Genomic DNA, 12,590 nt, shown 5'->3' on the forward strand with positions numbered 1-12,590 from the left:
TTTGATTGCAAAGAATATTTTATACTTAATGAATAATTGAATTTAATCACGCTTAGCTAGCAATTTTCATATTCCCAGCTCTACTTTCTACTTAACTAATACTGTAATTTTCCCTATAATAGGAAAGAAACTACAAAATAATTTAGTTGCTGGTTAATGTTAATGGAAAGCTAATACAATTTCAGTTTGTTATCTTTTCTTATGGAAGCCAGTTTTATTATGCTTATGCAACTGAATTTAGCAAACATGAAATCATATTCACAGTGTGGACTGTGTCAGAGGAAGGTATTTCTAACTGAACCTTTCATATAAACTCTCTAAAAGTTATTGTCAAAGAATCTTTTTTACTGATTTCTTTTTTTAAATGCAATTGAAGCATAAATATGCTGTGTATTTCTCAAATACATATATTCTACTCCTGTTTTTAAACTTTGACATTTCAAGTTCTCCTGTATGAGTTTAAATCACAATAGATGTTTATTTGGTCTTCTTTATATATATGTTTCAACAGTTTTGGATAAAATTGAGAAGTCAGTGATATTTCAAAACCATGATTAGATTTAAGCATATATTTTTTAAAGATTTATTTATACAAGAATTGGGGTACAGTCAGAGGCACGGGAGGGTGAGAGAATTCACCAGAGACAGAGCGGGGAGCAGAACAGGCAGAAAGACCGAAGACACTGCTGAGGAGAGCAGCAGGTGAGCCTGGAGAGGTCTGCTTCACCATGTGGGTTGCTCCCTGGCCGGCCGGGGATCGAACCCTCACTGCAGAGGCTGCGGACAGCTTCACAGCGCAGCGCTCATCCCACCGCACCACTGGGAGGCCCTGATTTAAGCATTTTTGTAGGTGATCGTTTTCATAGAGAATGGTTAGAGTTTTAATCTGAGAATTGGTTTACATCTTCTTGACTATATTCTCCCATTTCTATCTGTAACTGATAAATAAGAATTTTTGTAACGACATAGGTATATTTATATTGGCCTTTCATGCTTACCTCATGAGCTCATTAAGAAATCCTAGTCTAGTTTAATTCATATTTCACTCAAAATGTCTATAATTATAAGTAACTGTTTATGTTCTGTAATAACAATCTCTTTTAGCAGGTCAGGTTGCTTCTCCTCAGTCTGCTCTAGCCTGTGTTGAAAATAAAAATGATGTGAGCAGAGAAAACAGCACTGTTGACTTTAGCAAGGTAAGTCTTTTTCCCTTTCATTTAAGCAAGACACTGTATTAGTACTGTTCATTTTAAGGAATGATAATACAATTTTTATATGCATTTTTTTGTTTCTTAGTAAAAAATTGATATTATTAGAGTAAAGTTAACATTTAAGTATACCCATAGCATTTTGATTATTCGTAAAACCAAACGTGTAAATTTTATGCATAGTACTTAAGTTTCAGCCACTTGGTTTAATGTATATTATCCAAAAATGACACATACTTTTGAGAAAGTTATACAAAGAATAACTGGACTTCACAGATAATTTAACACAGGTTTACTGTTTAAAACTTTTGCTAATTTTTTTTTCTAAAATCACTTCCCCTCCATTTATGGGAAAGCAAATCATATGGTGTAAGACTTCATTGTCATAATTTAGAGAAAAACATTAGTGTAAAGAAAGAAAAGAACATAGTAAGACTGAGCACTTTGAATAAAATCAAGGGGGGGGGTGAGAATTGTATGGGGACTATAACCAAGATGAAAATGTATACATTGTACAAAAATGAAAAATGATGTAAAATATATAAAATAAAATAATAACCAAAAAAAATAATCAAGACTGACTCTGTTGGGAACATCTAATTTGAAACAATTCAAATGAACTCACCCACTTAAATGTATTCAAAATTTAAAAAAATGAGTCTGAAAATATTTTGGTTAGCAAATTCCTGACTAATGTATAAGTGCTGTGGCAAACTAACACTTATACAGGAAAGCGAGCTTTCAATATCGTCCAAAATAAAGGGTTCAATAAGTCTTTTTGTCTGAGTGGCTGAAACAATAGTAATTCAGAGTAATATTTTTCTTGATCAATCACTTCACACTGATGATGAATTTTAACAGTGGGAGGCGGTGGGAATGGCAGTGAGCAATAAGGAAGTAGCCTACATCAAATGGCAGAAAAAATTAGTAGCTATAAGCTTCTTCTTGCTGATACAGAGTCTCTCTGCCACTGCCTAAGTAAATGGTCTAGGTCTAGTCACGTGCGTGCTCTGCCTCCTGTGCCTGGCAGAATCTCCGTGGGAGTATGGTGTACCAGCTTAAGTCTGTTAATTATGCGTGCAGGGACTGGGAGGCCAACAAAAGGGGCATACTAGTCCATGTGGGATGAAACAAAGGCATGAAAAAGGACCTGCACACCAGCAAGAGAGAGAGGTGAGGGCATCCTCGGGCTATGTTTCTACAGTGGTTCAAAGCTCATTTCACTGTGAGGAGTCATGTGATTCAAATATTAAGCCAATTCAAATGTATTTCATTTGCCACTTCAAAAAAAAAATCCTTTTCCAGCATTACATCTTCATTCATCTTGAGTTTTAATGAAATTGTCACAAACTGCTATGCATTTAATTTATGATAGTCTTCATTTGAAACAATATCTTAAAAGCAATGACCTAACAAGTTGCTTATTTATGAAGGCATTGACAGTATAACAAGGGCATATTTAACATTCTCAAAAAGAGTGATAATAAATCACATCTTCTGGAATAAATTACCTTTTAACATTTTTTAAAGAATATAACCCATTGACACTGATTTTTATAACTCCATATCATTTTGTTTTTTACATATTTGACCTATGTTTGCAACCTTCAAATATGCTTCATCACATTTGAAAGAAAATGAAGTTTGCCAGTGGGAAACAGTAGTCATCTTCAGGTGCTTCAAAACAACTTAAAAATACAGAAGAGTGAAAAATAGGGTTTTTTGCCTTTAAGCCCTTTCTTCCATATTGTATTTCCAATAAAAAGTCCACTCTAACTCTTAAGTTCACAGAGCCCTCTTGTCACTGTGAGCCATCATTTTCCTTATCCTCTTGTCCATAACATGGCACACTAGAATGACTATCACTTTCAAAAAAGAACATGAGATCTTTGAATCTTAACTCTAGTGTTACTAACATAGCTGATCTTGGAGAAGTTCTCTGAACTTTAACTTTCTCATTGTAAAATAAGGATAATTTTTATATTTTGTGTGAAGATTAAATGAGATATAGAGGGCCTTACAGAGTGCTAGCCACATAGTAGGTGATTAATAAAAGGAGCCTACTACTAATACTGCTTCTAAGTTATTATTATCATCATTATTAGTGGAAGTAACAGTGTCAAAAATAAATACTGGACCAGATTTTAATATGTTTTAATCTCTTTAATCTCTAGTGCCTTGAGCAGTATTTAAAATGTATTTGTTAAATGATTTCTTTGAGATTCAAAATACTTTAAGCATTTAGTTCTGTGGTTTTTTTTAAATCAAATAATACTTTTCACTTGTAATCTAGAAGAGCAGAGTAGTAGGGTTCAGAAAGAACAAGTATAATTCATCGTTATGAAACCAAATTCACTGCTAGATTTTGCAGGTACTTGAGTTAAGGTTTTTCAGTCTAATTTAAGTTTTTAGAATTTTTCAAAGTTCTGCTAATTTCCAACTTACTTTGTCCAATTTAAGTATTTTGAGGTTTAATTTATAGATTCCAAATCCAGGGAAATTTTGAGGTGTTAGGAAGTCTCTATTCACTTCTGATAACTTAATCCTGTATTTACATTCAGTCTACATATTTAAAACCATTCCAATGACTAGACCTATTATTCATTTAGGGATTTTTTAAAATATAATCTGAGTTTTCAAGTTTTTTCATCCTATAGTGTTTTTAAAGAACAGATGTGTCAAAATACTATGTCTCTTTGTTTTTTAAACTAGCATGTAAATGATGACCATTTTATTATTTTCCAACAGTTAGTGGTGTTTCTTTTATTTCAAATGACCCAAAGAAGCCTTTCCAAGCCTCCTTGGTAGCCTAGGGGTTAAGTCTCAGTGCTATCACCCCTATGGTCTAAGTTCAGTCCTGGCCAGGGATCTAACCTACATGTGGCTCAGCAGACATCTCCTGCCTCGCCCGCTGCTTCCCTTAGCAGTGTATTTCAGTAAATACATCTGTTTTACTCCCCACTCTGTCTCTGGTGAATCCTCTTGCCCCCTCCTCCTCACCAACCTACTCCTCTGGCCTGCACCCTAGTTCTTCTATGAAAAAATAAAATTTAAAAAAAAGCCTTTACACTATTTTTTATCTAGAAGGAACATTTGTTTGCATCTTTTTCTAGTATGTGAAACATATTACATGAAGAACTGAATTACCAGAGAGTTATGCAAGATGGTACCCACTGTGAACTCCAGAATCAAGTCCTACATAATTTCCAACTGTTGGAAGAAGGACAGAAAAGAGTAGGAGAGGAGATGGCACAGTTAGCAGGGGTTTAGGAGATGATGGTGACATGACACTAGAGGTATTGGGGTCATAATTGGACTTCCAGGAATAATTTATGAATTCCAAATATACAGTCTTAAAATAGAATGTGGACCTAAATATCCAGAAGATATATGTTAAAAGTTAGATTGAAGTTAATAGTTCCATTGGAGTGGTGGGCACAAAAACTTTATCAGTGCTAACAAAACTGCAGAATTCATGTAACATCAAAATTGTCCCACAAGAGCCACAGGTGTCCTTCCTCCATTCTTTTTAAACATCTTTCATTTTCCAAAGTAGCAAATTTTCTATATAACTTACAGACCTCAAAGTACTGGAAAGGAAACTCCCATTCAAAGGCAGTTTATCTTAAGGTACTACGAATAGTATATACGATACTAAATTTTTGTCCATTGAAATATATGTCGTGTTATGTCAAGTCATCTTGTCAAGTGTAACCACTGTCCACATAGTTGAACTTACAGGATCAAGAACATATGTTTAAATTGATTCTTCTCATTACTGGCAGGTGGCATCTAACTTACTGTAAAAATAAACATCACATATCACTTTGCTGCCTTGGTATCCTTTCTTTGCCTTGACTCTCTCCTTCCCTGCAATAGACCTCCAGATTGGGGTGTCTTGTTAGGGAATACATGCAGGTTTCAGGTCACAGTCTTGGGGCGACTGGGTATATGGGACTTGTCCTTCTTCCAAGTCATCATACACTCCCTACTCCCACCCTTGGCAGAAACATGGATTGTGACTCTTCTCTGTTCCTCTCTGATTGGCTTTTGGTAAAGAATTCAGGCTTGCCCTTTAGGTTCTCCCCCAACGCTTATTGCGAGGTGCTGCTTTTTCCTTCCTCCCACTTAAGTCCCTTTTTGCACCATAATCATCCAACACTTTCAGTGACACTTCTTGATTTGGCCAGAAGTCATCAAGTAAGCTTGGAAGAGGCTTTGATCTCCTTTACTTAGTTTTGGAACCACATTTATTTACTTTCCACCAGCCTAAGAAATAAATATTGGGCCCTCAGATGTCATCTTCATCAGCTAAACATTTTTCTTAGCTCAGGATTTGATAAGGTGAAAGGAAGCCTCTAGAATTACTCAGACCTGCCAGCTCTCAGAGTCCTTGGCGGTTAAGCTTGGCGATTAGTCACAAAAAAGACATTTCTAAGCACACATGACCCCCTGAATGAATTATTTATTCGTAAAGACCTTTGCTTTTGAAAACCGAAGAACTTTTAAAAACAAGGCTCTCATTTAGTCATCTTTGCAATCCATTTGGGTCCAGTTTGGCATCTAAAATTGGAACAAAAAGAGCCATGAATTTGTGCATATTTTGGTTTTAGTGATGCTGCTTCACACAGTTCTCAACAGGAACAAAGGAAGAACTGGGTGTGCATAGCATTGCCTAAAATTGGTGGCCTGGACTTCTGGCAAATTCCTGACTTTTTCCACTTTTCTGTTCAGGACCACTAAATGCTGAGGTGTGGATACACACCAAAATAGAAGCAATTTGTTGCATTAAAAAAATAAAGAATTGTTAAATCTTAGAATTCTAAGAAACTTTAGAAAGTTCCTCACATAGAAGGTGAGAAAGATAAATCCCAGAAAGATGAAGAGAGCTGTTCAAGATCACTGGCTGGTTAGTGTTACACCATTTCTCCCCAGAGAATTTCTATTGATTTTCTTGTACATTTTATAATAGACTTTAGACGTAATTTTCTCCCGAAACTGCTGTCTTGTATTTCCTTTACTCTCAGCTTGTAGCTTGTCTGGGCACTTTCAGTTCCATTATGATCTTCTGTCTGATCTTGTTCCCTAGAGAGATAACCTTTTCTCATTCACAGCCTAAATAGCAAATGACCAAAATAAATCATCTTTCCCTTCTTTGCATAAAGGTCTGGGGAGACCAGAAGTATGAGCATACATCTGGCTTCATTAGAATATAACTTGATTTCATGAAGGCCCACTTTAGAACCAGAAATATCAAGATTTCTTTATGTTTATTCCAAGTGCTTGAGTCCACATTTGTAGGGATGTTATTCAATATAGTTCCTTAGAGCTGTTTTAGGAACAGCTGTTTTGTAATTTGTAACTTTATAAAATGTTAAATTGTCACCCAAAATGTGATCTTTTGTTTTGTTAAGATGTAGGTAGAGGGCCTCCCCGGTGGCGCAGCGGTTGAGCGCTGGGTTGCAAAGCTGCCCGCAGCCTCTGCAGCGCCGGTTCAATCCCCAGCTGCTCCCTGGCCACCGGAGGAGGATCCCTCATGGCGCACAGACCTCTCCTGCCGCCCGCTGTTCCCCTCAGCAGTGTACCTTGGTCCTTCTGACTGCTCTGTTCCCCACTCTGGCGAATTCTCTCACCCTCCCATGCTTCTGACTGTACCCAGTGCTTGTGTAAACAAACAAACAAACAAATAAATAAATAAATCCTTAAAAAAAAAAAAGATGTAGGTAGAATACCAAATAAGTTTCTTTTTCAATTGAGTATTAACACAAATACAAATATATATTACTATTATCCCCCAAATATATGATTATCCCAAGAATAATACAATGTGAATGTGTCTGATATAATGATCACTTCAGATATGTGTAATTTAACTATAAATTATTACATTTTAAATCAAGATTCTCTAATTCTGAGATTGAATTATTTATATTTTTAACTTTTTGTACATAACAGATATCAATGATATATGATGCAAAAATGATGTCTAAGAATCTTGTATTTCCTTATATAAAATTAAACTGTTTTAGCATGCTATATACTTGATTTTATTAAATTACATATTAAAGCAGTTATTTGTATACTTTCACCTATGTGAAGGACCGATTTCAATAGTTAAGGCTATGGCATTTATTTAGCAATAAATGAGTTTATAGAAAGTTTCCCAAGTGAAATTTAAATTTCTTCTTAAAGTTTGAGAGGTATTATCAATAAAACTCCTATTGTTTATCAATTCTAGATTTTCTTGAAAGAATTGTTTTCCCATTTTAAATTTTGTCCCAGTATATTAATATTGTATAATCGTTTTTTCCTTTGGGTAAGAAAACTTAATTATCTTTTAGGCTCTGACAAACTTAGGAAGATTTATTATGTTTTCCTCTCAGGGCTAATAGTGCATAGGTAATCTTTTATTCCCTTTTTGAAAAATTACACATTATAGTATAATTGTAGTAATTGAAAGTATTTTCAATATGTGCATTTCTCCTAGCTAGAAAAATAAATTCAGATATACAGTAATAATCCCCATGACATTTAACCTTTAATATTTAAGGTATATAAATGTTTTTGTATCCATAAATTAAAAGGTTAGATTTTAAAAAGGAAAATATTTACCATTTAATATCCTAGTGTATATATCTTATGAGTTTACAAATTTCTATTTTCAAGTATATTTACAGGTTACAAACTTCAGAATTTCATTATTTGTAATAGTTTTTATAGACAGTTTTACTCTGTTAAATCATTGTTCTTTTTCTCTAAAGTAAAACATTGGTTTTGTTTGGTATTTCTGGTAGTATAGTACAGATTATTGTTATATTTAATCCTTCTGTTAAATGCATAATTCACATGATGGGTTTTATGGTACCCTTATTTTACAGAAAAATTAAATAGTTTAAACCTCCTAAATAGCTGTATGAATCTTGATTTCAGAAAGCACATATTTAATGTAGTCACTCAAGTCTGGCTATGTACTTCTAAGGTAGTTGTCCTACAAGTTTTAATTTTTTTTTTTTTCATTTAAACTTCTTGGAGAAGACATTTTCAAATCATTAAAACTTGCAAATGAATTAACCCCAGAGACTCCCTGGTGGCACAAGGGGTTAAGCACAGCACTTTGAAGCTATCCGCAGCCTCTGTAGCACGAATTTGAGCCCCAGCTGGCCAGGGAGTTACCCACATGGCACAGCAGACCTCTCCTGTCTCGCCTGCTGCTCCCCTCAGCAGTGTATTTCAGTCAGTCTGCCTGTTCTGTTCCCCGCTCTGTGTCTGATGAATCCTCTCACCACCCACACCTCTGGCCTGTACCCCAACTCTTGTATGCACAAATAATAAATAAATCCTTAAAAACAAAGAATTAACCCCAGAAGTCTCAGTCTCATCCATATTTGCCAAAGCCCTTTTTTCTCTTCTGGTCCTTCTCATTTTGACCTTTGGCCCCGTTTCATTAACACAATATAAAAGCAATTACTATAACAAACTTTTATTCTCCCTACAAAGAGATTTCCATAGAAAACACTCCCAAATCATTTATAAACACGAAGTAAATCTGACTTTAAAGCCATTCCTTGGTTTTCAGTGAGGCCCGGTGAATAAAAATTGACATTTACCATTACGAATATTTTACATTCATTGTTCAGACTCACCCTTTACTGGAAGCATTTCTTCTTGCTAATTGTTGCTTTTATTTTGTGTGCATTCATTTTAATCACAAACATCTCATATCAGAAATTCAACTATGAATCTTTAGCAACTCCAAATGTTAATATTTTGTTATTGTTTTTTTCACTCTGCCATATCTAAATTCTCTGAAGAGAAATTAAAATTGATCAGGACAAACATAGAAGGTGAAAAATATGAAACAACTAGAATAAATATGGGTGTGAAAATCATAATTTATATTGTAACAAGAAACATGATTTTATTTCTTTTGAAATAGGCATATTTTGAGTTATTAATTGTAATATATTGTACACAAAATTAAGATAATGTAGTCTAAAAATATTTAAATCTATTAGCAAATACTAATTAAATTATGATTTAATTGAGTACGTGCTCTATTCTGGAAAATATCACTTGCTGATGCTGAAGAAGCTTCTATTAAAAATACTGTGTACAGAATCAGGATATTTAGATTATTGATGATAAAGTATATACACAAAAATATTTTTAAAGGGTAAATAAAAATATTTAGCTATTTTTGAAATTTACTTTAACTCTATTGGAGCTATGTTTATTTAAACTATATTTATTGATGGATTACCATATGTGACATACTGTGGTAGGACATGAGTTAGCAAATTTATCCAATATTGATGAGTCTTATTTTACCTTGTGATGCTTGCAGGTTGATCTGCATTTTATGAAAAAGATTCCTCCAGGTGCAGAAGCTTCCAACATCTTAGTTGGGGAATTGGAGTTCTTGGATCGAACTGTAGTTGCATTTGTGAGGTTATCTCCAGCTGTTTTGCTTCAAGGACTGGCAGAAGTCCCAATCCCAACCAGGTAAAAATGATAAAAGTATCTTCTGCACTTCACTTAAACCATTTTTGTGGGTAAAAAATAAAGGAGAAAATACAATTTTTCTGACAGCTTCTTCTAACAACATATGTGTGAACCATAAAATAATGATTTCTTTTTGTTTATGGAGGAGGGGGAAAAGTTCTTTAAAAATTATTCTGTTCTTTCCTCCTTTTTCTCAGATTTCTATTTTGTTGGACTTGCTACTTATCTTGGAATATGATCGCAGAAAGTATCGTACTTTTCTCTAGGATTGTATCAGGTTGTGAGCTAAAAGAGGATCCTGTCAGAGTGTGGTCAAATGCAACAAGATCAAAATTTCCAAGTCTTAGCTTATGTTTGAGTGAGTAGGTCTTTAAAGTACATGCAAATGCTATCATTAGGGTATTTCCTGCCGTATCTTTTCGTATATGTGGGGCTATATATTTTAGTTCTAGCGTAGAATGTATCCCATGCATAGAGTCTAAAGAATCATTGGTGGTAATATCATGTTTTGTGGTTAAATCCAAATCCAAATTGTTGTGGGGAGAAAACCAGGGTGAAGCTGGAGGCATTGGGGAGGAGGTGAAAGAATTCAGCAGAGACAGAGTGGAGAACAGAAGAGGTAGATTTATTGAAATACACTGCTAAGAAAAGCATCAGTTAGATGGGAGAAGTATGCATTTGAAGGAGGATTAGAGGCTCTTTTATACTCTGTTCATGGGCTTTCTAGCTTGGGGCATTAGTTTGCACCATTTATCTGCTGGGATGTCTGGTCTCTAGTACTGGCTTTTGACACAGAAACATGTTCTGGCCTCTGCTTCTGCATTCCTAGAGTCTGACTGGTTTTTCTGATCATGGTGGTTGATTTTATAGCCTCGTTCCCAAGGCAGCTTTATCTACTCCTTTATCTATTCCAGCCTCCAAAATCTGCCTGCTGGGTCAGAAGTGGGGGTTTAGTTTTTAACCTTATTCAACTGTATTCCAACACAAATCATAAGCACAAATTTGACTACCCAAACTTGTTTCTGATTTAACTATATGTAAAGACTAGCAACATAGGTATAATATAAATTATGTTGTTTATTATTTATCTCCATTTTGTAGATATAAGACTGCCCATGAGCAATGTTGTGAGGAAAAATAGGTGAAGAGTGTTGACTTCAACATGACTTCCTAGCAATTCATCCAGGGGAACTTGTTTTCTTCTACTCTGACACTATACCCATAGCAAAACATACATTTCTTGGGCCCTACTTCTTCCTTCATGATACCTTTGTTTGGTGTTTCAGATGTTGTTAGTACGTCCCCTCTCCCAAACATTGAATGTATTAACCAGGTAAAAATGATAAAGAGTTCAGGTGCTGTGGCAACATAGAAAATGTGTCCTCTATGGACCTTTGGCCTTAAATCAAAACATCAGATTATGCCACTCTGTGTTTTGATTATTATATGGATGAGATATTCCAAAAATAGGGAGTAGTTTAGTCAGGAGAGGCCTCATTTTGTAAGAATTGAACTTACTGGAATGAATTCAGTGTTCAAGTACCTATGTCTGAATTCATGACTTGAGGGAATAAAATGGTTACTATTCAATTTATAGAAAGAAGTGTCAGCCCATATTATTGAAGAGTTAATGAGACTTTTCATATGTACCAACTTATGTTTTAAAAGGGGATGAACTGAATATATTAAAATGGTTTCTGACCATATCATTACACCTGTGGTTTTCTGTGTACAACTTGTAACTTATTCAGAGTTTCTGGGAATTTAGGATTCAGATTTAAGATGTCAAGCTTCTAATTGTAGAGGTTTCATTTTAGTAGTTTAAAATTCCTTTTCATTCTTCCAAGCAATGTTTTCTCATTCCACCATTTAGAAAGGAGTGATGAATTCTGAATAAATGATGGCTATTTTTGACCATGATAGTTCCTATATTTCAAAGGAAAGAAAAGAAAACAATCTCAGAAGTAGAGAAAAGCCATAATGGGGTTATATGCCCTTACTTTGAAAACTGTCAGGATTTAGGTGACCTCATTTCATACTGATACAGCAAAATAAGTGTAGAGTACAATAGAGGAAAAATTAGGGGCACGGTGAAGCCACTGTTTAAGAAAAGATTAAAAAGACTGGACTATTTAGTTGGGAAAGGTGAAAAATGGAAGAAGATTAGCCAGATAAATAGAATAAAAAAAGCCATTCAAGGTTCCTAATTATTCTCTCTTAAGAGGACAAAAGAGCACACCATGAATATAACAGCAATATATAGTAGAAATGTCAGAAAATAATCTTTAGGACTTTATAAATAGCCCATGGAATGGAAAACTGAAAAATAGCAAAATGTACATTAGGAAATTTCTTAACAGTATTATGGTTGATAAAAGATCTGCCATCACATTTAACTATACTCTTTTAAATGTGTAGTGGACACTACTGTATAATACAAACTACAATTCAGTTACAACCAACACAAAAAACTAACGTCAGATACACTAAAGTTGTGTAATATGTGCTTCATGTGAAAAGCTGCACAATCTCTAGTTTATAACTAAATGAAGTATAGAGTTATAGTAATTCTCAGTACACTGTATAAAAACATTAGTCTTCATACTTATTAGCATAAACCACTTAACAAATTAACACCATGGAATTATACTGCAAAATATAAGGCATTCTTTAATTTTCACAATTTCCCTTCAGTTTTAAACATTTCAGAGACAGGACAATTACCAGTTCTCCAAAGTTAGAGCATGTATCGATTTGTTAATCAGTTCCAGTTGTGGTGATGAATTTGCCAAACTTATACTCTAATTTAGATAGAATATTACTCTGCAGCTCCTATTTTTATTCATCTAGCATTGGAATTAATAGTTAATTAATGCTTCA

The 12,590-nt window shown here is 34.4% G+C and overlaps 1 protein-coding gene across 8 annotated transcripts in view; it reads left to right on the forward strand.

The window, feature by feature from the left end:
* Nucleotides 1-12,590, forward strand: part of SLC4A10 (solute carrier family 4 member 10) — a gene marked incomplete at both ends in the record, with an annotated part of 269,813 nt that overhangs the window by 169,664 nt on the left and 87,559 nt on the right. For 3 of the 8 annotated variants that reach the window (XM_084240237.1, XM_084240234.1, XM_084240235.1), the window contains 3 exons: nucleotides 1,105-1,196; nucleotides 2,292-2,381; nucleotides 9,553-9,710. In XM_084240237.1, coding sequence (XP_084096363.1) covers nucleotides 1,105-1,196; nucleotides 2,292-2,381; nucleotides 9,553-9,710 — 340 coding nt within the window. The remainder of the gene's footprint in view (nucleotides 1-1,104; nucleotides 1,197-2,291; nucleotides 2,382-9,552; nucleotides 9,711-12,590) is intronic. The other 5 variants (XM_084240238.1, XM_084240236.1, XM_084240240.1 and 2 more) reach the window with 3 other exon arrangements.

Source organism: Talpa europaea (genome assembly GCF_964194135.1).
Source record: "Talpa europaea genome assembly, chromosome: 1".
NCBI classification, from domain to species: Eukaryota; Metazoa; Chordata; class Mammalia; order Eulipotyphla; family Talpidae; genus Talpa; species Talpa europaea.